This window comes from Ailuropoda melanoleuca, chromosome 7 (assembly GCF_002007445.2).
Source record: "Ailuropoda melanoleuca isolate Jingjing chromosome 7, ASM200744v2, whole genome shotgun sequence".
In the NCBI taxonomy this organism is placed as follows: Eukaryota; Metazoa; Chordata; class Mammalia; order Carnivora; family Ursidae; genus Ailuropoda; species Ailuropoda melanoleuca.
This window is the reverse complement of record NC_048224.1, coordinates 59,253,139-59,279,633: the sequence shown is the minus strand read 5'-3', so window position 1 is coordinate 59,279,633 and position 26,495 is coordinate 59,253,139. Positions and strand designations below refer to the sequence as shown.

Sequence of the window (26,495 nt, the reverse complement as noted above, 5' to 3'; positions counted from 1 at the left end):
CCCCGCCCGGCCCCCCGGCCCACCCTGGCGGAGTTGGGTGGCTCTGCCAGCCCTGCAGACTGTTTGGAATAGTTTAAATGCTTTGACACTCGGGCTGTGCTGGATGGCAGAGCGGCCGTTTACTGGGTAATTCACATGCAGAGCTGCACCATAAATCTCGGGCGCTCAGTTGCCGTGGCACCACGGAGCGCTTCCCCACGTACAGTACAGTATTTCTGCCATCTTTGTTTGCATTGCGGTGAGTCATCAAAGTCTGTCTTGTACCAACACCCGGAGCCGTGCATTCCTCTGGCACCGACACTCCACTGTTTTTAAAGCTGGGGCTGGAGCTGGCATTTACTTGGGCTCCCAAATCAAAGGCGGCTATTCATTCCCGAGGGCTGCCTGAATGTCCGTCTGCATCCGGCCTCTTCATTTAGATGCTGTGCGCTGCCCCGGAGAGCCGGGCTGGGTGCAGCTGAGCTGCGGCCGGCCGAGCCCAGCGCGGAGACTCTGCCCTGCTCCTGCTCCCGCTGCCACTGCCGCTCCCCCCCTCCTCCTCTCCCGGCTCCTCGCGCCCTCCCCACCCCAAGGGCTCCCACTCCGTTTGCTGCATTCCCGGAGCAGCTGGCGAGCCTGCCCCTGCCAGGCGGAGCGGGCAGTGCCGGGCCACCGGCAGCAGCCGCCAAAGGTAGGTCTCCCCCGCGGGCTGGTGCCGCGGCCGGCCGGCAACTTCTCCGCAGCGGGGGCACTGCGGGCCCTCCCCCAGCGGCCACCCATCTGCCCAACTCCTGTCGCCGGGGTCCGGGCGCTCCGCCCTCCCTCCGCCCTCCCTCCTCCCCGGCCGCCCGGCGCCTCTGCGGCCGCCTGCACTTTCCTCCCTCGGGACAGAGCGGCCCTTTGTGCGGGCGCCGCTGTGCGGAGTTGGGCCGGCGCCTTCTCCACCCGACCGTCCCCAGCCCCCCCTCTGCGAATCGGGCATCAGATCAACCTCGCTGGAGCCCCGTCCCCAGCCCCTAGGGTGCCTGGCAGCGGAGGCAGCAGCATCCCAAGCCCTTGCCGGTCCCTCTCCCCGTCTCCCCCGACCCCTTTAGTCACCTGGGCTGGGACTGAGCCAGCAGGGATTGGCCAGCGTGGGGAGCTGGGGGACTGGGAGGGCGGGCAGGTGGGGCTGCGCCAGGCTCCCCACGGCTGGTCCAGCTGGGTCCCTGACGGTGCTGGTGGCCTGGGGAGCCGGTCCCCGGGGAGGGGCAGCGGTGGCGGGGCGCCTGACTTCTTCCACCTTTGGCTCACTCGGCTCACTCCCCTGGGCACCCCCACCCCTGGCCTTCCTGCAGGGGGACGAGGGGCCGGCTTCTCAGCCAGTGGGGTGGGACTCCCCCCTTGTGGGCCCTCTGTGCGGCTGCTCCGAGGGGTAAGAAAAACAAACCAGAAACCAAAAAACCCCCTTGCAAGACCCGCTCGCGCTGGGTTCCGGCCCCCACCCAGGGGAAGGGCCGTGAGGGGCTCCTTTGCTGCTAACTTTTTCTTGGGGAGAAGAGTTTGCAGACGCGGCCCGCCACCCTCACCCCTCCCGGCCGCCACCACCCTCACCCCTCCAAGCTGCCGCGGGTGGGGTGCCCTGTTCCGTGTTCTGTCCTCTGTCCTCCCCGTCCTCTCCGTCCTCCTGGAGTGCAGGCCTCCGTTTCTGTTCCTGTCTTCTGCTGAGACGGGGCGCTCCTGCCCGAGGGCTCAAGCGCTCTCCTGGGGGTGGGCTCTGGGAGCCGCACAAGGTGTGGGGGGCATCCCCTTGGCTGGAATGCGGCTGTGCGAGTCCCATGCAGTGTGGGCTGCAGGCCCAGCCGGGGCCCCCCCTGGGCCCCCTTTGCTGGAGGGAGCCCTGCTGGAGGGCTGGGGAGGGGGCCCCATGGAGGGCGCTGCGTTGAGGAGGGGTGGAGGGGGGCCGGGCGTGCTGGGGCGGAGCGCGTTTCCATCCGCTTGGTGGGTGGGCGCTGGCCGTCCAGGAGCCTGACCGGGGTGTCCCATGCCCTCTCTCCCGCAGATGTGCCCCCCTCGGGCACTCCCGCGCTGAGTCTGAGGCGAGCCCTCTAGTGCCTGCCCGCCATGTCGCAAATGCTGCACATCGAGATCCCCAACTTCGGGAACACCGTGCTCGGCTGCCTCAACGAGCAGCGCCTGCTGGGCCTCTACTGTGATGTGTCCATTGTGGTCAAAGGCCAGGCTTTCAAGGCCCACCGGGCCGTCCTGGCCGCCAGCAGCCTGTACTTCCGTGACCTGTTCAGCGGCAACAGTAAGAGCGCCTTCGAGCTGCCGGGCACCGTGCCGCCCGCCTGCTTCCAGCAGATCCTGTCCTTCTGCTACACGGGCAGGCTGACCATGGCGGCCAGCGAGCAGCTCGTGGTCATGTACACGGCTGGCTTCCTGCAGATCCAGCACATCGTGGAGCGCGGCACAGACCTCATGTTCAAGGTGAGCTCGCCCCACTGTGACTCGCAGACCGCCATGATCGAGGACGCCAGCTCCGAGCCCCAGAGCCCCTGCACCCAGCTGCAGCCGGCTGCCCCCGCCGCCCCCCCCTACGTCGTGTCCCCTTCCGTGCCCATCCCACTGCTGACCCGCGTGAAGCACGAAGCCATGGAGCTGCCGCCGGCCGCCGGCCCGGGCCTGGCCCCCAAGCGCCCGCTGGAGACGGGGCCCCGGGATGGCACAGCGGTGGCGGCGGGTGCCACGGCGGTGGGCACAGCCCCTCTCAAGCTGCCCCGGGTCTCCTACTACGGGGTGCCCAGCCTGGCCACCCTCATCCCCAGCATCCAGCAGGTGCCCTACTCCCAGGGGGAGCGGACCAGTCCGGGGGCCAGCAGCCTGCCCACCACCGACAGCCCCACCTCCTACCACAACGAGGAGGACGAGGAGGATGATGAGGCCTACGACACGATGGCGGAGGAGCAGTTTGGCCAGATGTACATCAAGGCCACGGGCAGCTACGCAGGTAACGCGCGGCGGGGGCCTGGCCCCGTGCCCCGACCGCAGCCGCCCCGTTGGGGCGTGTGGCTGTGCCTCCAGGCCCTGGGTGGGCAGCGAGGCGAGCCGGACCTCTGCCCCGTGGCACTCGCGGCCTGGCCGTGACCGCTTGGGGAGGCCTCTGTGCCAGGGGAGTGCAGGGGATGGTCCCCCACCTAGGCTGGCTGAGGTCGAGGGGCAGGGCCTTAGCTGAGGACTGGACGCCCGACACTGGGTGAACCCCACCCCCCACCAGAAGCTGTAGCCTGTGGGATGGGGCCCGCTCTTGCACGGGTCGCAGAGGATACTGAGGCCCTCAGTGGCCATGGGCCTGCCTGAGGGCTCGCAGGTCACTGTACAGCCCACCTGCTCAAGGCCTTAGTGACCTGGTGTGTCCCGGTCTGCCTGACCTTCCTTGTGACTCTCAGTGAGGCCAGAGACTCCCCTGTACCCGGCTCATGCGCCAATACCTCCCTGGGTCCAGCACTGAGGGGCAGGCCAGAAAATGCTTGTTGAACTGAGCAGGCTGCCCTCCCCCAAGTTACTTGTGGGGGTTCCCCCACTGGGGGGCCTGCACACCTGAGATGCCCGACTTAACATGGCATTCCAGACCGCGTCCCGGTCCCTGGAAGACCGTTCAGGGTCTGCTGGGCGGAGGGTCCAGTAGTTGGGGCCCCGGATCGGGTGTCCACCTGCCTTCCGTGTTCCCCGAAAACTGGCGGCGCGCCTGGGCCTGCTGACTGCTCATTTGCATTCAGGGCCCGTGTCCAGTGGATTGGCTCTGGACACATGGTGCTAGCAGGAAGTGCCATCCCAGAACGGGGCCCTGAGGGGCGGCGTGGTGACTCTTTCCTCCCCTCTGTTCCCCGTGTCCTGGTGCCCTTTTGGGGCTCCTCCAGCTCCAGGCCGGTACTGGTCAATCCGATGAGCTGGGGCCCTTGGGACGGCCGCTCCCCTAAAGCAGCCAAGGACTGATGGTGTGGCCAAGCCGGGGCCCTCTCAGCGCCGTGGGGAGCAGGGAGGCTCTGCCCCGGGGCGCCCGCCTGCCCTCCTCGGGCCGTGTGTGGATGGTTTCTCTCTAGAACTCGTTACTTTATTTGAATGCTCGTGGTCATAATTGAGTGACTTTCACAGGATACGAGCATGAAGACCACCTCGATCTGGACTTGGTTCTTCCTTGGAGTGGCAGAGGGAAGGGCTTGGTGTCCCGATACCAGGAGACCTGCAGCCTCTGGCTCGGTCCTTCAGAGGGCCACTGGGCTCAGGCCGTAGGGGGGCCTCCGGGAACCTGCCCCGTGTGTAGTTGCTCTGCCCACTGCTGATGGCCGCCTCGGGGGCTGGGGAAGGGCCACGTGGAGCCCCAGACCCACCCAGAGGGAGCTGGAGTCGGCCAAGGGTCCAGGGGTGGGGGCTGTCCACTGGTGGCCCACAGTGGGACACCGTGGAGTGGGAGACGACCCCTGCCTCCAGACGTCTCCATCCGCTGTGGCCGTGGGCCTTGGCAGGAGTGGGATGCTGAGAAGTAGGACGAGGTGTTGGGATTGTTGGATGCAGGTACGATGCCACCGCCCGTGTGAGCACACCTGCCCCTCCAGCTGGACGAGCCTGGAGCCCTCTCCTCACCGGGACAGTAGTGGGCTCCCTCTTTCCTTGGATTTTCCAAGGAGCCAATGGGACAGCGGCCATGGGAAGGCCAGGGTGGGGGTTGGAGGCCAAGGTGCCCTGGGCTGCCCCATTGCCTTGACCGTGACCTGGCTTTCTCACCAGCCCCCGACCCCGATCCCCGCACCCCCCAGCTCTCAGACAAGATGCCAGGGGCACAGGCCTGGTCCAGGGCCGTGTGCCTGCAGGGGGTCACCCATCCATCAGAGCCCCTTGCCCCCTTCTCCCTGGGGGTGTTGGAGGGAGGATGGGAAATGGGAGAGGACAGTGGGCACAGGCGGGCAGGGCATGGGGCCGGCCCAGGGTGCTACAGTCTGGGTTTTCTCCTTGGCGAGACCATAAGTGGGGCAGGGAGGGGGGGTGTGATTTCTTGGTTAAAATCTAGGTTATTGGCAGTGACGTCGCTGGCATCACCGGGTGCAGGTGAGCTGGGAAAAGGGTTGTGGGGGAGGGGGCCGTGGGGGCAAGCAGGCAGAGAGAGGGGCCTACCCTCAGAGGCTCCCTGCCCGCTCGCCAGGCTCCCCCTGCACACTGTCGTGGCCAGGTCGGGGGACGTTCTCACAGCCCCTCAGGCAGCTGAGCAGCCTGCTGCCCCCAGTCTAGGGCCTGGATGCGGCTTGGGCAGGCCTGCCATTGAGCTGGTGGAGTCGGGAATGTTCTAAGGTGCACCCCTGCCATAGAAGGACACTCGGAGTCCCTCCTCCTTCCCTCCTCCTTCCTGGCCTCTTTCCCCACCTGTCAAGGGAGAGCTGGGCCCGAGGGACCTTCCAGGGTCTTTGGCCAGCACTGTGTGTGAGGGTGTGGGACACCACACAGTGCTCCCTGTCTCCACCCTCCTCCTTGTGAAGGAGCACTGGCGGCCCCTGTGTGCTGAGCCTCTCGTTCTGGAAATCAAGGAGTTAGACATGACGGGTGAAGTCAGCTGACCGTCCCCGGTGGTCCGGCTGTGCTCCCACGCGGCCTCTGTCCCTCGTGTCTCCTGCACTCCGTCCAAGTCTCACCTCCTCGTCTGTCGGGTGGAGACACCACGGCTGACTTAGCTAGTCCCCGAGGACACTGGGCTTGTTTCTGATTTGTTGTTCTTAGGACTGAGTGACCAGGAAGGTGCCAAGCAGGGGCAGGGGGCGTCGATGGGGTGGGTCAGGCTCCGTCCCCCACTCTCGGGGCCAGCACGGTCCCCCCCTCTCTCCACAGCCCCTGGCTTGGGGCGGGGTCTCCTCGGGGGTCTCAGGAAGCCCCTGCTCCAGCTCTGAGCAAGTGAGGCGCTGCCCCCCTCAAGATGGTGGGGTGGTGGGGGTGTTGGTTCCGGGGTGGGCAGGGCACAGCGGGCACCCCAGTGCGGTGAGGGGTCTGCTCCCACGGACCGTACTTGGCCATGCTCCTTGGGCACGTGTGTACCCACGGGCTGTGAGCAGTGGTGGCCCGGACGGGGAGACAGACAGACAGCAAACAGGACCTTGAGCAAGTATTTAATCTTGGCTGGGAGTCGCCCTGGGGCAGGATGGGCAGCCCCCTGGCCCCAGGGAGGGACGCTGAGGGCAGGAGAGTGAGCTGACCAAGGGTGTGGTCGGAGGGGGCTCCCTCTGCCATCTCTGCAGTCCGGGGAGGCTGGCTGGAGGGGCCACGTTCTGTGCCCCTGCCCTGTGGCCAGGGCTCCCGTGGCACCTTCACTGCAGGCCCCGCCCCTCCTTGGTGTGGGCAGATGTTTAATCGTCGCTGGCAGATGTTGCTCTGCGGATGTCTGAGACAAAGGCACCCCGAGCCAGGCACTCCCACCTTAGCCACTCCCAGGAGGGGGCCCCCGTAGGCTGCTGTCCCAGGGCGTGCAGGGCTACGGGCCGCTGTCCCGGGCCGTGCAGTGACCCTGCCTGGTTTTGCTCCCGCTTCCCTCTGGGGCCTGACTGGCTCCCCAACGAGTCTGCCCATTGTCCCGACACCCGGATGTGGACGGGTCCTGGCACGCGGCGGCACACCTGTTCCCGGCTCCGCCCGCTGCAGGTGGCCCCTGTGAGCTCCGGAGGACAGAGTGCACGCTCTGCCCTGGACCAGGCCCTGTCCGGCACCACCCATGAGACTGGTGCTGTGCTGTCCCGCCGCTGTCCACTCCTGCACGCTGGCCCTCTCCTGTCAGGGGCCGCCCCCACCTGCAGCCCAGCTGCCGCTTGGGGGTCTCGCAGAGAAGGGGGAAGGCGAGGTTTGTTCTGCGAATCCCAGTCCCGACCAGCCCTTACCACCTCCCGGCCGGGCCAAGGGCGTCCATACTGCTGGAGCTCAGCCTGGCTGCTGAGAGGGCCCGGGGAGCAGCAGGGGCGCTTTGTCCCTGGCCTGGGGAGGGTGGGGCCCAAGCAGAGGTGGGGTGGGGGTTCCCTCCCTTTGAAGGCAGTGCAGGGAGGTGCCAGCCCTGCTGTGCCTCCCTCTCGCCGGCCCTGGGGTGCTGGGAGGCCCGGCGCACACTCTGGCTGCTCTTCGTGGCTCGTCCCTGAGAACCTCTGGGGGTGGCCTCCCTGGCGCCCCGGTCCTCAGTGTGTCCTGTCTCAGGTACAGGACAGAGCAGGTCATGCAACATCCCGCGTAACCCTCCACCCCGAGGACGCCGGGGTTTCCGCCTACGTCTGTGTTACGGAGCTGTGTTCCTTCCTGTGCCTCCGCGGAATGGGTGTGAGAGGCACCTGCCTGAGTCTCGGCTGTGGCCGCAGAGCGTGCTCCCCCGTCCCCGGCAGCCTCCCAGCTGCTTTCTGTCCCTCTGGATGCGTTCGCCCATTCTAGGACGTCAGGCGAACGGTCGTGCGCTCCGTACTCCCGCTTTTCTCAGAGGCAGAATGCCCGTGGGGCTCGTCTGTGCCGCGTGGGTCAGTCCCTCTGGTCCCTCCCTTCGTCTGGTGCTCAGGAAACTATTTGTACACAGTAAACAAGACCGATTCCAAGCGTGATGGGTTTGGTGATTGGAATCAGTCAAGTACCGCGGTCACAGTGGCATAAGATACAGAACAGTCTGTCTCCCGGGTCCTCCCACCCCACCCCGGGCCCCCAGGAGCCCCCCTCAGCTTTCTGTCCCTGGCGTTTTGTCTTTTCTAGAGTCTCTGCAAATGGCATTGTACAGAACGGAGTCTTTGCTTTTTCTCGCCATGTTTTGCGATTCACGCATGTGGCGTGGTCCGCGGTCCTCCTGGTCGCAGCTGTGGACGTGTCCACTGGTGGCACATGTGTGGGTGGCTTCTGGAGGGGGGCTGTGGTCATCGTGCGGCTGTGAATATCGCGTCCCCGTAGGACCGCTGGGTCCCATGAGGAGCGGTCACACCCCATGGCCACACGGTTCGCTGGTCCTCTGAGAATTGTTCTTTGTCACGAATAATTTTGTGGATTTTCGCTTTAATTTTGCTGACGTGTGGTGATGCTGGACCCCGCCTGTGCTCCTGGGATGAACCCCACTTGGTTGTCGTGTGTTCTGGGTTTTCCGTGGCGCCGGGTTCGATCCGGGTTTCCTTACGGAGTTCTGCGCTTGTATTCACGTGGCTTTCTAAAGTGTTGGGTGTGTCTGGGAACGCGGACCTCCAATTCCCTTTTTTAGCGTTTGGGGGTTTGTGTAGGTTTGATGTCATTTCCTTCTTGTGTGTTTGATAGATTCACGCACCTCTGAAGCCACTTCGCCTGCGGTTTCTTACGGTTGTTGTTCATTGTGGGAGAGTTTTTAAGGGTAAATCCCGTTCCTTTAGATAGAGAACGATTGGCGTTCCTCTCCCGTCGTGGTCCCGCCGTGGCGACGTGTGTGTCTCCTGGAGCTTCTGCACCTCGAGTCCGACGCGCCCGTGGCCACGGCGCCTCTCCTCCTGGTATTTGGCCGTGCTGGCCCCGCACGTCCTCCTCAGCCAGCCTGCGTCCTACGGGAGCTGCTCGCACGTGGCACGTGGTTGAGACTGCGGGTTTCTGCGGTCCCACGACCCCACTTTTGCCCAGAGGGCTTAGTCCGTCTACACGTGGTCGGACTTCCGGTAGAGCTGGGTTCACGTCTGTGTTCATTTCCCTGCTCCCTCTTATCCTCTCTGCCGCCACCTCTGTGTGTGTGAAGATTTTATTCATTATTTGAGAGCGAGCGAGTGCACGAGAGCAAACGGGGGACGGAGAGAGACAAGCAGACTCCTCACCGAGCACAGAGCCTGACACGGGGCTCGATCCCACGACCCTGAGATCGTGAGCGGAGCAGAAATCAAGAGTCGGCCGCTCAGCCGCCTGAACTGCCCAGACGCCCCTCTGCCGGCACCTTTTGGGTTGAACTTTCCTCCTTGGCCCCACTGTTGACATCCTCTGTGCTTTGGCGACCCATCCCCTCCAACGTCTCCCCTCGGCCCGTCCACTTCCTCAGTGACGCCTCCACGCATCCCCGTCCCCTCAGGTCCCTCCTGCAGTGAGTCACGTGCTCCCCCCACTCACACGTGATGGCCTCACCCGACGCTGTTACTCATACCGGACACAGCCCACTCTCTGGGTCCCGTTTCTGGTTCGTTGTAAAAGCTACGTCTGGGGGCACCTGGGGGGCTCGGCCTCGAGGTTGGGCCTCCAGCTCTTGATCTCAGGGTCGTGAGTTCACGCCCCGCCTTGGGCTCTGTGCTGGGTCTGGAGCCCGCTTAAAAATAAACAAATAAATAAGTAATTTAAGTGCATTTTGGTGTTCAGTTCTCCAGTTCACACCGGTGCAGGTGGTCTTGTTGTCACCTCTGTGCACAGGAGCCCCCCCACAACGCCCTCGTCTGGTGCCTGGGGACGCCGGCTCCCCCCAGCTCTTGCCCCACTGCTCCGTGTTCTCCTGCAGACGGACGCGTGCAGCCACAGCCCCGGGGGCCGGACCAAGGGGAGCCTCGTGTACGTCGTGTGAATGCGTGGCCACGGCGGTTGGCTTGCTCCTTCACCACTCGGAGGGCGTTTACGTGGTGTCTGGGTTTCAGTAGTGACGAGTGAGAACATTTGCGTCCCCACGCTTGCGCGTACTTGAGGCTTCCGTCCTTCGGGATGGACTCCGCTGCTTTAAGGTGGGGATCACGTGGCGTACCTGCATTTGACTTCGTAAGACGTTGCCCGGCTCTTGTTGAAATTAGTGCCGTCGGTCACACTGCAGCCAGACAGGCCGCGTTCACGCCCACGCTTGGTTTTGTCTTATATTAAAGCCTCTCCCATCGGGCCGTGCTGGTGTTTCTCTGATGTCTGATGATGTCAGATCTTTTCACGTACCCCCACCCATGTATCCCCGGGGCCACTGCCTCTGCACCTTGGCCCCTTCTTACTGGGTCCGGATATCAAGGGCGTTAGGTCCCAACGACAGTCGTTCGTTCCTTATGTATTCCGGGAGAAGGCCTCTGTTGGGCGTGATTCACGAACGTTTACTCCCGGACTGCTGTCTGTCCGTTCTTTTGACAGAGTCTTTCATTAAACAGAGTTTTTTGCGGCATCTCGGTGGCTCATCGGTGAAGTGTCTGCCTTCGGCTCAGGTCATGATCTCAGGGTCCCGGGATTGAGTCCTGCTTCAGGCGCCCTCCTCAGCGGGGAGCCTGCTTCTCCCTCTGCCCCCCACCCCCTCCCTGCTCATGCTCGCGCGTGCACTCTCTCTCAAATAAATAAAATCTTTAAAGGAAAACCAGACATTTTGTAATGTTGATGAAATTAGGCAATTAATTACAGTTGACCCTGAACAATTGGGTTTGAACTGCTGGGACCCACTTACATGTGGATTTTTTGCAGTCCAGTGCTGTAAGTGTATTTTCTCATCCTTACGATTTTTTTTCAGTAACATTTTCTTTCCTCCAGCTGACTTCATGGGAAGAACATGGTATGTCATACGTAGAACATATCAAATACGTGTTAATCGACCGTGTGTGATCTGTAAACTTGCGGTCAGTAGCAGGCTGTTAGGTTTGTGGTCAAAATTACATACGGATTTTTCACCGTGTGGGGCAGGCGTTGGTGCCTCTGACCCTCCGCCTTGTTCAGCGTCAGCTGCATTTCTCTACAGATCATATGTTCTTGTCGTCTCTAAGTCTTTACTTCACAAGGTCTCAAGGATCCCCTGCATTTTCTTCTAGATGTTTAGCGGCTTTGGGTTTTATATTTGGTCTGTGGCCCGTTCTGGGTTAATTTTTGCATAAAGTGTGAGGTACGGGTCAGGGTTCTGTTGTCTCTTTAATGTGATGTCCAGTTTCCTTTCAAAGAAATTTAGAATATGGAAAAAAAAAAAAGCCCGGGGCGCCTGGGTGGCTCAGTTGGTGAAGCGTCTGCCTTTGGCTCAGGTCATGATCTCGGGGTCCTGGGATCGAGCCCCGGATTTGGGCTCCCTGCTCAGCGGGGAGCCTGCTTCTCCCTCTGCCGCTCCCCCTGCTTGTGCACACATGCTCTCTCTCTCAAAGAAATAATCCTTAAAAAAATAGGAAAAAAACCCTTGATATTTACCCACATATTTATTTTGTGTAGATGTGACTTTCCATCTGGTATCACTTTTCTTCTGCTCGAAGAATTTCCTGTGGCATTTCTCACGGTACTGGTGACGGACCAGCCCTGAATTCTGGAAACTCACGGAAAGGTCTCGGTAGCACCTTTTTCAGAGTCTGCCTCAGTGACAGGGGATGTTCGTGCAGTAAAACCAATGCGCGTCCGCTGCGTCGGTGCCTCCGTCACCGCGAGTGTGTCTACTGGAGTCCCAGGCAGACGCCCTCGTTCGCGCGCCATGGACGCCTCTCTCTCGGTTTCCTCCTGGGAGATCGCAGGCCTTCGCGTGATTCTCCGCGTGTGTCGTGTCTTCGCATGCTGCTTGGAGCCCTGACTGTCACGGGCCCTTGCGTCGTTTTCTGTGTGTTATTCCGCTACGGTTCACGGACCTTTCTGGGCACGTGCGTTTATGCTGCTATTTCTTCAGATGCCTCCTTGCCCTTCTGCCCGGAACTCTGATCCCTTGTGCTTTTGTCCCTGAAATCGCCGAGGCTGCATTTGTTGAGTGAATACTTGCTATCGCTGTTTCTCGACGTTCACCCATCTTTTAGGCAGCTCTGTTTCACACCACGTTTGGCCGCCCACATCTCCCCTCATTGGGCTCCTTTTGCACGACCGTAATAGTTGTGGTCGTGTTACATCGTTGGGGTAAAGCCTCTGCCCTCGTGCCGCCCTGCGTCATTTCTGGACTTGTTTCTGCTGACGGATTTTTCTCCTCTTCGGGGTGGCCTTTCCGCGTCCGTCACGTGTCTGCCAATTGTTGGTGGATGCGGGACATGGGGAATGTTCCCTTGTGGAGCTCGCAGTCTGGGGTCCCAGGCCCCTCGCGGTGGTGCTGGGAGGGACTCCGGAGTGTCCCCGCTCTCGTGGGGTGAGCCTCCTGTCCTTCTGTGCGGCTCTTCCTGTCCCGTGTGCGTGTCCTAGATGTCCTCTCCCGGCCTCCGCTTGCTGGTGTTCCCTCTGGACACGAGAGACTGACTCGCTTTTTCTCTTGATTGGTAGCAGTTTTTTATTTTGTTTGAAGACCTTTATCTCCATGTTGGGATGATGTGAGGTTCCTCTGTGTGGTCCTAAAAAAACAAAAAACAAAGCTTTGATTTGAAATCATTTTAAATGTACAGAAGTGTTTCAGGGTAAGTGCTCTCTGCTCAGCCTCGCTCATGGGGAAGAATGTGCTGGTTGGCTTTGCCGTCTCATTTCTCTCTATGCAGGGAGGCGGTGGGATTTTGAACCTCTGAGAGTACGTTGTGGGAGTCAGCCCCTTCTGCCCCCCAGTGCCGAGCGTTTCTGAGGAGCAAGGACGTTCTCTTACGTAAACGCAGCAGCCCGCTCGGTGCTCCTCCCTGGCTGCAGTCCGTGTTGGGGTGTCCCCGTCGTTCCCTCGCGGGGACAGCAGTGCTGTGCTCCGACCCCGGGCTCAGGTCGGAGGACGCCGCGTGTTCTGGGGCGTTTCTCCGCCCTCTCCATAGCCTGGAACGGTTTCTCGCCCTGCGTCCTTCACGACACTCCGCTTCTCGGGAGCGCGGCTCAGCTGTTCTGCAGAATGTCCCTCGGTTCCGGTTTGTCGGGTTTTGCCTCGTGCTTGGGCTCAGGTTGTGGTTTCGGGCGGAACTCCGAGGAAGCCGTGCTGGGTCTCCTGGTGTGTCCTGTCACGAGGCACCTGATACCGCGTGGCTCCTCGGGTGACGTGTGACCCCTACCTCCTAAAGCCGTGCTTTTCCCTTTGCAAGAAGAGCCTGTGTGTCAGCTGCCTTTCCCCCCGCCGTTTCAGCGCCCACTGAGGATTCCTGCCCGTTGACGGCGATCTCCAGCTCCCGACGCCCGTGTTTGCTAGCTGGTGGGCTTCTCAGGCGGGGCCTCCCAGACCCCCACTTGTTTCTTCACTTATTATTTATTTAGTGTTCGCATTGAGGTTAAAGCATGTTTCGTACTGTCTTGTTCCGCGAATATTCTGGGCTCGGCTGTCTTTCCCTTCAGTGGGGAGTGGCACGTGCGGCCGCCATCCAGGTGTGACATCTGCGTGTTTCTCCCGGGCGGTGTGGACAGTATACCCTCCTGGCTGTTGGAGCTGGGATTTACAGATTTAAAAACCACACGTTCAGGCTGGTGTGTCCAAATCCAGTTCAACCCCAGGGTCGTCCTGGCCACCCCTTACACCTGTTCTCTTAACAGATAGGATTCTGACGCTGCCATGTCCGTAGGAAAGGCTTTCATATCTGTAGTACGTCTGGGATTGATTATGTGCTGCGCTAGGCGGCCCGATGCTAACTTTTTTCCCACCTGACTCTCCAGTGGGTCGGCCACGTGTCATTGGGAAGACCACCTCCTCTCGGACCCTCGTGCTGCACCCCTGTGTTGTATTCCAGAGGAGTGCACTGTGGGCAAGCCCCACCTGGGCCCTGCCCCCCCCCGCCGCGTGTCCCCCCACGTGTCCCTGAGCCGGCACATCCCGCCACCACATGCCTGTGTGACCTCCGTGTCTTTGATTCTGTCCCTTACAGTTGCCCTGCCTGCCTCTTCCTTGCATTTTTAGACTTGCCTTTTAGAATCATTTTGTCAAATGCCACATGGAAGTACCTGGCAGGACTTGGTTGGGGTTTTGGTGACTCCGTTCGTTGGTCAGGCCGGGGATGTGCTGACATCCCTGCGGTGCTGGGCGGGTCCCTCTGCTTACTTACATCTTCGGGTTTTTCTTGGGACCGTTGCGTTGTTCTCTGTATGTCCATTGTTCGATTAATTCCTAGAAATTCATTTTTTGTTCGAATCTACGTGGTATTTCAGTTTCTTCTTTCTTTTCGTGGGTTGTTGCTAGTGTATAGAAACACATTGGATTTATTATTTAAGAAAAAAATCTGGCCACAGCTCGCTCACGTATCCTGATAGCTTGCCTGCAGATTCCCCCGGCTTCTCTCGGCGCGCAGCCGTGTGTCTGCTAGCCCCGGCGTGATTTCTGTTCCTGACCGTGTGGCTTCCTCTCGGCCTGGCTAGACTGGCCGGCTCAGCCGTCTCCTGTCCACACTCGGAAAGAGCCTTCTGTGTTTCGTCTGCAGGCAGGGTGTCTGCTCGGGCATTGTGGCGCACCTTAGGAGATGATGGACGTTCTTTCCCTAAGAGCGTTTGGTTCTTTTTTTTCCCATAAGTAAGTGTGGAATTTGAACAAAAGCCTTGTTTCTAAATATTGAAACGGTCATATAGTTTTCCTCTTCTGCTCTGCTCTTTTCTGAATTACGGAGATTGCTTTTTTGAATGCTCAAACAAGACAAAACTGAAAACTCGTACTCCTGGAATCCGTTCAACCTAGTTGTGATTGAACCTCTGGATTCTTCAGCCTCCTGGTTTGTTTGTTTGTTTCTCTTTCTCTTTCTCTTTTCTTTTCTTTTCTTTTCTTTTTTCTTTTTTTTCTTTTCTTTTCTTTTCTTCTCTTCCCTCCCTGTTTTGGGTGACTGTTCTGAGGTGTGAGGCTCCCCCTGGGGTCCATCTCCTGGAAGGGGCATAGGGCAGAGGGGCGAGTGCAGGGCCAGGCATCCAGCTGTTAGCCAGTCGAGGGGAGCCGCCTGCTCTGATCGGAGCCTGGGGCGTGGGCACGGCCACACGTCGTCCCGAGCTCTACCCTCGACACGGAGAAACCTGTTAGATGTGGTCCATCAGCACACGCAGTGTAGACACCCCACTCCCACATCAGAGCAGGCGAGGCTCCAGAACCAGGGCCCGGCGAGCGCCCTGTGGGTCAGTTTCGGGGTCAGCCACAGGTCGCAGGGGACGCGTCGTCTGATTGCCCGGGTAGCCTCTCACGCTTCTCCGTCAGCGTTCTCTGCCTTCTGCAAAGAGCTGAGAATTATTTCCCGCTTTTTTTAAATTTCTGTGTTTTCTGAGTGGTCCGGAAGCCTTGGTGTAACATAGGCTGTTTCCGAAATGCCTGCTGTGGGGCACGGGCGCGGCCGCTCCTCCCCGTCCATCGGGAAGCCGTGCTTCCGTACACGCTGCGCCCCATGTTCTGATTTATTGGCGTGAACTTATCGCTCACATCCCTTTCAGGTCCTCTGAACGTCTGTGGCCGGGGCGGCGCGTTGTGCCGTGGGCAGATCCGTCCCCTCGCCCGTACTCTGCGGCCCACGACGCCATTGATCTCTTTGAAGAAAGAAAAAACAAAATAAAGATATGAACGCCACGTGGCGTGCGGCCCAAACAGCCTCTATACATTGAAACTCTGCCGACCCCTGTCCTGCGCGGTCCTGCGCCGTGTTCTTGAACACTGTGAATTTGCGCCTTTTTTCCTGTCTTTCCTTTCAAAGAACCAACTTCTGGATTTTTTCCCTTTTAGACCCTTATATATGTTTTCATTTCCGTTTACTTCAGCTTTCTGAGTTTGCCTTGCTGCTGTTTTCCTAGTTTTTAAGGCAGATCTTTAGACGACCGACTTCTCGGACTTTTCAGACGTGTGCGCGTAGGGCTGTGCGCTTCCTGGCCCGTGCCGCCTCCCGCACGGCGCGCTTTCCCTGTCGCTGGCGAAGCCTGCGTTCTCCCGCGTTCGTGAGCTGACCCGCGGCGTGGGTGGTGACGGTGCGTTGGTCCGCTTCCAAAACGCCCTGGGTTTTCTGGTCCTCTTTCTGTTATGACTTTAGATTAAGTTCCCCTGGTCATAGGCCGGTTGCTCTGGAACCGTTGAGGATGAGCTCAGGCCTCAGCACACGTCATCCGCACTGAAGGACGTAATTGCGTCGTTCGGCTTCAGACGCCGTACCAAGAATTCAGTGACCCTTGCACATCCCTCCAGATGCGCTTTCCTCTTCCTGTTGAATTGGCCCTCTTACCGTCGGACATGTCCTCGCACAGCCCGTGGGGAGCATCAGTGCGGACGCCGTACGTCTGCTTGTGGCCTCCAGCCTTTCGTTGTCCTTTTGTTTCAGGTGGTCTCTTGGGGTTTGGTGTCTTAGCCTGGCTTCACAGACGTTCAGTCTGTTTTAGTACAGTCCGGTTACATTTCACGTAATTACCGACAACTTTGGGTTTCCTCTCCCGTCTTACTGACGACTTCCCCTCTGTCCTGCTGATCCGCTGTTTCTCTGTTTTCCCCTCTTTCTGGTGAATCAGCTGTTGGATTCTGTTTATTTCCCCCTTTCCTCTTATTGTAAGTCTGTATGCTGCTCTCTCCGGGGCTGGGGATTTAGCGTCCATCCTGACGGACCTTCTCCTTCAAGGACCCTCAAGGCCTCCCGTCCACACTCTGTCCTAGTTCTGGTGATGTTTTTGGGGCCTGCAGGCCTTCTTGGCCGTGTCAGGACTTGGGTTGAGACTTCCCCACACAGTTTTCCGGTGCTCTTCCACTCTCCCTCTTTGCTGGGACCTCGGCCACCATGGCTTCCTGTGCACATGGCCACACCTCCTGGGCTCCCGGGACACGGGGTCGTGCCGTCTCCACGTTCTGTGTCACTTTTACTCTCGTGACTCTCTTACATCCGTTCCCTTTCTCTGCTTCAATCCGAATTATCTTCCAGGTCAGGAATCTTGTCACCTGCTCTGTTCCATCTCCTCTGACACCCATCCTGTGTCCAGGGTCTGATTCTGGTTTTCTGGTGAAGTTCTCCATCGTGTCCCTACATTTCCTTCACGTGTCGGGAGCAGTTCGTTCAGTGGTGGTGGCCATTATCCCAGATGGATCAGCTATGGGTCTGATCCCATGTCTTTTTGTGAATTGGCTTTTTTTTTTTTTTTAGATTTTATTTATTTATTTGATAGAGATAGAGACAGCCAGCGAGAGAGGGAACACAAGCAGGGGGAGTGGGAGAGGAAGAAGCAGGCTCATAGTGGAGGAGCCTGACGTGGGGTTTGATCCCATAACGCCAGGATCACGCCCTGAGCTGAAGGCAGACGCTTAACCACTGTGCCGCCCAGGCACCCCTGGCTTTTTTAAAAAAATATTTTATTTATTTGGCAGAGAGAGAGACAGCCAGCGAGAGAGGGAACACAAGCAGGGGGAGTGGGAGAGGAGGAAGCAGCCTCCCAGTGGAGGAGCCCGATGTGGGGCTTGACCCCAGGACCCCAAGATCATGACCTGAGCCAAAGGCGGACGCTTAACGACTGAGCCACCCAGGCGCCCCTGTGAATTGGCTTTTTATCACTCATTTCCCCGTGTTCCTGGTAATTTCTTAGTGAATGCTGGACAGTGTATGAAAACATTGGGGAGCTCCCACCAGCACTGCTCTGAAGAGAGTCAGCTGTTGGAGGCCTTGGGCTGGAGCTGCCCGGGTGCTCAGCACTGGTCCCACGCCATCGCCGGTCCTGGGTCTCGGCTGCAGGCCTGGGTTCCCCAGAGCACCTCCTCCCCTGCCCCTATTGCCTAGCCCCACGGCTGCTGCCCACTCCGCTCCGGGGGCCTGGCCCTGAAAGTCAAGCAGCTTACTTTATGCAGCTCCTGGAGTTGGTCTTGGTGGGGGGGCACTCCTTCATTGTCGGAAGGCGTCTCTGGGTACCTTACAAGTTGAGCACATTCATGTTTGTATCGCTAGTGTATGTACGTCATCGTGAGCAGAATGAAAAGACCACACCGGGGAAAGCCGTTCTCCCCGCCGGCCCTCCGGCTCCCACTGTCTCCCAGAGGCCGGCGTGGTGGGGTCTCGTCTTCGTACAGAGCGCGTGAGTGCATTTTACCTGAACACATTCCCAGGGCGCACACAGCCCCACTGTGTGTCCGTGGTGACCAGTGTGGCCTGCTGTCACGGGCCGTGATCTGTCCAGTCGTGCGTGGGGGAAGGGGAGGCTGCTTGCATCTCGACCCCAGTGCCGGGTCAGCCCCGGGAACGGATGGGGGGATGGAGGGCGGGAGGACTACGGTCCGGTTGGCAGTGACCACGGCCCCTGGGTTTGCTGGGACTCCACTTGGGGATTTCATGGGGTCTCCCAGGGCCAGACCCAGGTGCTGGACACAGAAACAGCAGAGCCCGTGGGGCCTGGGGCCCGGCAGCATCTGTGGCAGGTAGACGGGGACCGGCTGAGTCGGACGGGGAGCTGCCCCGAGGAGGTTTCGGATGTTCCGAGCCGAGACCAGAGGGGCAGGGCACGTGGCGGGGGCCGTGGCTCAGGGCTGCACTGGGTGCTGCCCAGGGCTGAGCTGTCCCAGCGCCGCGTCCTCGAGGCCCTGCAGCTGTGTCTGTGGCTTCCCAAGCACGGGGACCCAGAGGCCCGCCGCGTCCCTTCTGTGTGGGCTCCCGGGGCCCCGGGCAGCAATGTTTGCACACGTCCTCCCCACTCCCGGCCTCATGTCTATTCCCACCTGTACTTACTTCCTCTGGGCTTTCCCTGCCGGACGCGTCCTTTTATGCCCAGCGTGTCATATCTCACTGGTTCTGAGATGCGCCCTGTCCTTGCCCTTGAGCGTCCACGAGATGGGGTGCATCTTGCCATGGGTGGGGGACGTGGCTCCACTGGTGGCACTCGTGTCTCCACATAAAAGGACAGCCATCTGTGATGACGGCCCACCCCCTGATGCCCTGCCCCCCACCCTGGGCCCGAGTGCTCCTTCAGAAACCACACCTGCCCTGTTCCCGGGATGCGGACACAGTGGGGTTCAGAGGCACGGCCGCCCTTCACGGTGTGGCCCCTTCAGAGCTGCTGGTGCGGTTGGTGCTGACCTGGCAGATGCAGGGGCAGGGGAGACCACCCGCCCACTCGCCGCACCTCTGTGCGTGAGGTGGCCGCCTGGGGCTGAGCAGAAAGGGGCAGGGCGGGGCAGTGTGCACCCTGGGCACAGGGGTGGTGTGGCACGTGTTTACCGTACAGAGCAGCTCCGTCACCCCTCCCTGCTGCTCCCGACAGTCACCCACCCCCAGCCGTCCCCCAGCAACCGCTGATCTGCTCTGTCCCCAGCATTCTGTCTTTGGGACTCTGCCCTATGAAGGGGGTCACCCCGTGTATAACAGTGTGAGATCGGCCCCTTCCGTCCCGCGGGCGAGTCTGAGACTCACCTGCGCCGTGCAGCGGTGTCCCCGGAGGACCATGCCGTGGTGACCCGCCGTGCAGGCACATGGTGGGCTGTCTGCCCGCTGCTGCAGAGGGTTGGGCTGTCTCCAGGCTGGGGCGTTTGTGGGCGGAGCCCGTATGAGCATCCTTGCTCAGGGCCTGTGCGGACCGTCTCCACGTCTCCTTTGTCCTGGCTGAGTACCCTTGGATGGGATCGCTGGCTTCTGGGGGAGGCTGCACAGCGGTGTTCTCGCGTGTATGCCCGCCGGCCGGGGCCCCGGCCCAGGTGTTCCGCACCCTTGCGCTGCTCGGCGTGCTGGGCCCTGAGTTCAGCCGCTCCGTAGATGTGAAGTGGGGTCTCCGTGTTTTATTTGCTGTGTTCTAGTGGCCAACGACATTCGCATCTTTTCATGTGCTAGTTCGCCATCTGCACACTCTCTGGCGAAGTGTCTGTTCAGATCTTTTGCCCATTTTAAAAACTGAGCTGTCCGTTTTCTTGCTGTTGAGTTTTGAGAGTTGGCGCTAGGTTTTCAGGACAAGTCCTGGTTCAGATGTGGGGCCTGTGGACCATTCCCTCCGGTCCAGGGCGGGTTTGTCTGTCCGTCGTTCACAGACGGGAGGTTTTCGTGTTGATGAAGTCGGTTAATCCATCGATTCTTACACGGGTGCTGCTTTTGGGGTCGTGTCTGAGCTTTTAGGTGAAGCCAAGATCAGAAAGATTTTCTTCCAAAGTTTTACACTTTGGTGACTTGCGTTAGGTCTGCGATCCATGTTTACTCGTTTTTGTGTGAGGCGAGAGGTTTAGATCGGGGGTGGCTTTGCTTTTGCGATTTGCCTGCACACGCCCTGTCCTGGGCGCTATGTGTTGGAACAGCTGTCCCTTCCCCGGCCGCGGCGAGTGGCCCCTTGTCACAAACCAGCTGAAGGTGCTTGCACGGGTCTGTGTCTGGGCTGTGGACGGGGTATCCCTCCGCTTGCCTGCACAAACCTTGTGGGCTCGCGGTCACTGCAGTCAGTCAGAAGTGGACGGTGTGATTTAGCGTTTTTCTTTCCATTTGCTTTTAAGTTGTATTTTCCTGTATAATCACGGACAAGGGGTTCCCTTCCTTAGTCTGCCAGTTTAATAAATGGTGCACACTCTTGTAGGGTGGGAGTCCCCTTCTTCATCCCCCCACCTCCCCGCCCAGCCTCAGTGGTGCTCTGTCACCTGCTGGCGGCCCCTAGCACTGGTCACTGGTGGGGGCTCCCTACCGAGGGTGGGGGCTGCCTGTGCCGTCTCTGAGGTGCATCTGAGGACAGGAACAGAGCCCGCCCCTGGGACCCCGTGGCACACCAGCATCCTGTGGGCTGGGGGCTCGGTATGTTTTACTTGGGGAGAGGGTCCAGCGCTTTTCCAGATTCCCAGTCACTGGGCCACAGGAGGTTCAAAAAGTGCAGGAGTGGAGGCCGGTGACCGTGCGGGGCCCCTGCAGGCCTGCGTCGCCCGCTCTGCCCTCTGTTGGTACTTCCCCCCAGTTGTGTTGAGATTGAGCTGACGGACGTCACCGTGTAGACCACGAGAAGAGGACCACGGAGCGCTGGGTAAGGGCCAGCGCCTGCTACAGATGGCGTTCCTCTCTTCCAAGAGAATCATTCCGTTGTGCCGGAGCATACAGCCTAGGCTCTCCCGTCGTCTTTCTGGGTGCGCCGTCCGGGACATCAAGCACGCTCGCGCTCTGTGCCACCATCCCCTCCATCCGTCTCCCGGACCCTCCCTCTTCTGACCTGAACTCTGTCCCGTTACACATGGACCTCCCCTCCCGCTGTCCGTCCCTGTGGTCTGACTCCTCTTGGTCCCACATAGCAGCGGAATCCGAGGGCATCTGTCCTGTGTGCTGGGCTCGTCTCCCTCAGCGTGATGTCCTCACAGCCCCGTCCTTCCTCGGCTGGACTCCCGCAGCGTCTCCGAGTCAGGGAGCATTCGGGTCCCTTCTTGGTGCCCAGAGTTCCCCGCAGGGTCCACCCTCACGTCCGGTTGTAGCTCTTTGTCCAGGGATCTGAGGGACACTGTTTGCCTGTCCTCGGTTGCTGCTTCCGCTTTGGCTCCGGTAGAGGCCTTTTCGACCGCGACTCACCTTTCCTGCATTGAGTGATTATTCACCTCTTGGTACAAAGAGCTAACGGCTGTTTCACGTGCTTCTCCCCAAATTCCACGGTGCCCAAATATTTGGAGCCCACAGTCCTGGCAGCTGGTTAGAAATGGGGTCGTCGGGGCGCCTNTTAAATAAAATCTTTAAAAAAAAAAAAAAAAGAAATGGGGCCGTCGATGGGGAAGGGGGCAGGGGTGCCTCAGTGCGATCCGCGGTGCAGCCTGTGGGCTGCCGTGCCCCTGCCACAGCCCACTGAGGGGCCACCCAGCGCGCCTGCAGTCAGGCACCCGAACGCCCGCCTGAGGGCCACGGGGATGCACGAGGGGTCCCGCCGCTGTGTCCCCGCTCCTCCTGTGCCCCCCCGCCCCCCACACGCTCTCCGAGGTCTCCAGAACCTGGTTGTAGGCCGCCCCTCTACTCCCTGGAAGGAGGGGCCCTTGACGCTCAGCTTGGGCTGCACCTTTCCAGATGAGGCACCGCTCGGGTTTGGGTATTTTTAGCCGGTGCAGTATCCGGCACTCAGCAGAGCAGAAATAGAAGAGGCTCGAGGCTGTTTCGGTTGCTCTGAATCTGCTGGTCTCTGGCTCTCGGGCGCCGGGCTGGGGGGCTGGGGGCTGGGGGGCAGGCGCGGGGCGCAAACAACTTGTGCTGTTTAGAGAACACCAGGACGCGTTGGGGATGGCGTTATTTCTGCTGGTGAGCGCTCTTTATGTAAATGCCAGGGCGCCCGCGTTGGCGCTGCGTCTGCGTGTGTAATCACAGCAGGCCGTGGGGGGGCGGGGGCGGCTAATTATGTTTTAAAATATCATCCGGGTTGTTTTTCCTGTGCTCCCTGAGCCCCTGGGTACTCCAGGTTTGGAAGACTCTGTTGCTCTTTGCTGATCTGCGTCCGCCTGCGTTCCCCACACGCACCTGGTGGGAGGTGCCATGCGACCCCCCAACGGCCGAACGCCCTCTGACGTGTGTCCTGGTCTGGGGCAGGGTGGCGGGAACTGCAGGCCCTCCTCAGCACTGAGCCCAGCCGCCTGTCTTCTCTGGAGAGGCCCCCCTATGGTGTCCAGGATGCTGGCCCCCCAGGGGCTGGGCGGCCCTCTCACTCCCCTCTGGAACCTTGAGGCTGCTCCAGGTTCCAGAAGCCTGGGGGTGGGGAGGCTCTGCCCAGGACCCTTCCTTGCCACCCTCCCTCCCGAAGCCCTTTTGCAGCAGCCCCCATGTGGCTTCCCCGGGTCTTTTGCCCAGCCCAGCCCGGCCCCTCCCACCCTCAGTGCCCACAGTGCCCTTGAGGGGGATCACAGTGCAGAGAGGACAGGACCACTGGCCCAGCCTGAGTGGCCAGGTGCACCTGCCCTGAGCCTGATGGAGAGCGTGCTCCCGTAGCCAGGCCAGGCCTGGAGGGGAGGTTGGAGGGTGGGGTCCTCAGGGCGGGAAGGGGAGAGGGGGCAGCGGCCACCTTCACGTCCACAGCCTGCTGCTCTTATGCTCCCTTGTGCCTTAGGGACATCAGAGGGGCTCACCCCCCGCCCCATCGAAACTGCAGGCTTGGCATGCTCAGGGGTCCCTGACTGTCTGCGGGCAGTGGTTTGTCAGGAACATTCCCAGGCAGCCCGCAGGCCGGGGAACACGGCACGTGCCCTGCCAGCAGGTGTTCATGCAGTGGTTTCTCATCCAGGCGCCATGGTGTGGCCTCTGGGGAAGGTCCCCACCTGTGGAATGGGGCTGCCGTGAGCCATCAGGCCCGGGGCACACACAGGGCCCATTCCACTCCAAGCCTGCGCTCCATCTGGCAGAGGGGCCGTGCCACCTGTTCAGACCAGGGTCCAGCCCCCTTGCACAGGCCCCTTTCGTTCCTGCCTTGTCTGCAGGCCTCTGTCTGGGGCACACCTCCTCCCGGGAGCCTCGTGGGCCCTCTCAGCCAGCTTCCAGGTCTGGGTGGCATCCCTGCCCTGCCTCCTTCCATTTGCTTACTCACTCTGGTCCTCCCTGCTGGGTCAGGACCGGGTGGGCAGGGAAAGAGAACGGAGGGCGGGTACGCATGGAGGGTGGGCACGGAGCGGGTCTGACCTGGGCCTGGGTGGGCAGGAAGGGCGTTCTCGATCTCCGTCCCCGTCCTGGCACGGCTGAGAACGGCCCTAACCAGGAGGTGTCTGTGTCCACAGTGCAGGAGAAGCCGGAGCCCGTGCCCCTGGAGAGCCGTTCCTGCGTCCTTATCCGCCGCGACCTTGTGGCTCTGCCCGCCAGCCTCATCAGCCAGATTGGGTACCGCTGCCACCCCAAGCTCTACTCGGAAGGGGACCCCGGAGAGAAGCTGGAGCTGGTGGCAGGTGAAGGGCCCCTCCCCACCCCGTCTGTTGTATGCAAATGCCCTCGTATTTTTTTTCTTCAGAGCTGTGAACAATGTACTCATCACCAATCAGTCAAAAAAAAGAAGATAGAACATCTTAAATTTCCTCTAATTTCCTTTTAGAAGAATGTGTCATTAAGAGGAGTTATTCAATTGAATTAATTTAGCATTTTAATTGAATCCCCTGGGCTGGCCGTGCATCTGATTGGCAGGGGCTGCAATCACGATTGTGTTTTAATTTAGGTGGCAGATAGAACCTAATCGAATCCAACATGCCAGTCCCCCTCCCCCAGCCCCCAGAGTGTCCCCACTGGAGTGTTGACGGGTAACGACCTGAGGTTCCAGATGCAGCTCGGAGTCGGAAACGGAGTTCTGTGCAAACAAACGGCACCCATTAGGGCCGGGTGCCTTTGTCGGAAGGACTCCTTGCCAGGGTGGGCCTCCGATCCGCCTCACAGCTCCCGGCAGATCTTTAAGGCTGCTCACGGGGCAGATGCTGCTGCCGTGACGCTTGCTGGGGGAGGTGAAGCCTCCAGGAGTGTCCTCCCATGGTCACCGGGGGAGCCCCGCACAGGCCGGCCAGGACCCACGGGCCCCTTCCTTCCCCCTCGGTGCTGGCACGGCCTCTGGCTCCCCCCGGTCCTGTTTGGTCCTCCTGGCCACACCCGGGGCAGCACTGTGGGGCTGTGCCCGACTGTCCCCTCTGCTGGGAGCCACGGCCCCAGAGGGCAACCGCAGAGCAGGGCAGAGAGGGCTGGCTTGCCCTTCAGCTCACGGGAAAGCAGCTGGGCGGCGGCACTGGGTCGGGCCAGGCCTGGGAGGGGTGGGGCGCAGCTGCCTGTCAGGGTTTGGGGTTGGCAGGGGCGAAGGCTGGCCGCCTTCCCTGGCCTGACCCGCAGCTGGACATCAAGGTGGGCAGGCCCCACGGTATCCCAGTCCCCATGACAGATTCCCTCTAACAAGGGCGTATCCAGCCCATGCGGCTCAGGGTGACCTGCTCTGCCATTACCTTGGAGCCGCTGCAGACTGGGGGGCCCTCGGGGATGGTTGGCATGCCGTGGCCGGGCACGGTCAGACAGCACTAACCTGACGCCCCGGTGGTGGTCTGCATCCAGAACCCCAAGGCCGCGGAGCCAGGGCCCCCACAGGCCAGAGCACCTCCGCGAACCTTCCTTCTATCCTGCTCCCTCCTTGTGATTTTCCCAGCAAGATTCAGTACGTGATCTGCGACACCGGGGTCTTGGGGGAAGGCCTGAAAGGGACGGTGGGAGTCCCAAGTCCCCGCGCGCGCGCATCTTCTTGGTGTCTTCTCATACGGAGTCGGGGATGCTGTCCAGTGCTTGCGTCTGCTCCTTTACCCATGAGCAATGTCTGGTCCAACAGGCCACCCCATGCTCTCAGATGGGCTCCGGCCTTTGTGCTGCTGGGCCTTGCTGGGCGCCTGGGCCTTGCCAGGCTTCTTCGGGGTAAACGGCACTGTGTGGGCTTGCTGACCACACCCCTGCCCTGTGGCTGGCTGCGCCCTCCCCCCCCACACGCTGGGCCGGGTGACCTGTCATCCCAGCTCCCTGACCCTGCCTGAGGTGCTCTGTTTCTGGGGAAGGGATGGAGAGACAAGGAGTGTTTCCCAAACCTGGGCCGAGCAGGGGATTCCCTTGAGGCTGGAAGTCACGGTGATGTGGGGACAGCACTCAGGCATGTGACCAAGGCTGCCTCCTCCAGGTGACAGGCCTCCGCACAGCAAGGAAAGCCTGGAGCGACGGTCCCCAGCCTGTGGGGTCCCAGGCCCGGTGGGGGGTGCTGCGCTCAGAAGTCAGGGTGACCTTCCGCGGCTGCCCCCGCTTCCCAGCGCCTCCCCCCCAGGCGCGCCTGCTCTGGCCCCCGGGGTCCTGGGGAGGTCATGGCCCCGGGGTGTGGGTGGCAAGGCCTGGCCTCACGCTCCTGTCTGCGGTCACAGGCTCCGGGGTCTACATCACGCGTGGCCAGCTGATGAACTGCCACCTCTGTGCGGGGGTGAAGCACAAGGTCCTGCTGCGGCGGCTCCTCGCCACCTTCTTTGACAGGTGGGTCCCTGGGCAGGTGCGGAAGCCCCGCGTCTCGCCTCTGGCAGCGCGCTTGCTGCGGCCTCGCATTTATGGCCCCCACAGTCCTGACATCCCGCCGCGGGTGTCCGCCCGAGGGCCCAGGCTGCGCGAGGGGGCGCGCCCACCCAGACAGGGCCTAGCGCGCCTGGACACCCCCCCGCCCCCCGGTAAAGAGAAGAGCTGCACGTGCTTCACTAGTGGGTCAGAGGAGCCCCGTCCCCAAGGGGCCTTGCTTTCCTCCCCTCTCAGAGGGTGGTGGGGCCCGCCCCATCAGTGCACCCCGACCCCTGGGAATCAGTGGCAGTGCAAGGGGGGAGGGGCATATCCCATCGCTGCGGCGCCTCTGGCCGGCGGCCTCACTGCCCCCCCCCGCCCCCCGCTAGGAACACTCTGGCCAACAGCTGTGGCACGGGCATCCGGTCCTCCACCAGCGACCCAAGCCGCAAGCCTTTGGACAGCCGGGTTCTGAACGCTGTGAAACGTGAGTGCACCGGGGTCCCCTGGGTGGGGTGGAGGAGCTGCCCGAGTCCCCCGGGGCTGGGGACCGCGGCCTCTCCCTGGCGCCACGCCGGCCCCTCAGGGCTTGTGGGGGGAGAGAAAAGAGCAGCTCTCAGGAGCCAGGTCTCGAGGTGTTAACGTTCTTGGTAGGTTTCCAAGCATGATGGATTCAGCTGCGTGCGAAACTATTTTAATATGTGAAATAGATCTAATTTTCCTTTTTGAACAAAACCCCTTATTTACATTTCGAGGTTATTTTGAGCCTTTGCCATCTGCTCGCCGGCTTCTGCCTCCCGCTCCCGGGCGCGTGGGGGCGGAGCCCGGTCCATCTCCACAGCCGACTGCTGCCCCCGGCCCCAGCGCCCCCCCCCCCCG

At 61.0% G+C, this 26,495-nt stretch overlaps 1 protein-coding gene across 1 annotated transcript in view; it reads left to right on the top strand.

Annotated features, from left to right (window-relative positions):
- NACC2 (NACC family member 2) overlaps positions 1-26,495 on the top strand; it is a 92,231-nt gene that overhangs the window by 59,595 nt on the left and 6,141 nt on the right. Inside the window, exons 2-5 of the mRNA XM_034663753.1 lie at positions 2,021-2,968; positions 23,354-23,518; positions 25,496-25,601; positions 26,006-26,103. Coding sequence (XP_034519644.1) covers positions 2,083-2,968; positions 23,354-23,518; positions 25,496-25,601; positions 26,006-26,103 — 1,255 coding nt within the window. The 5' untranslated portion in view covers positions 2,021-2,082. The remainder of the gene's footprint in view (positions 1-2,020; positions 2,969-23,353; positions 23,519-25,495; positions 25,602-26,005; positions 26,104-26,495) is intronic.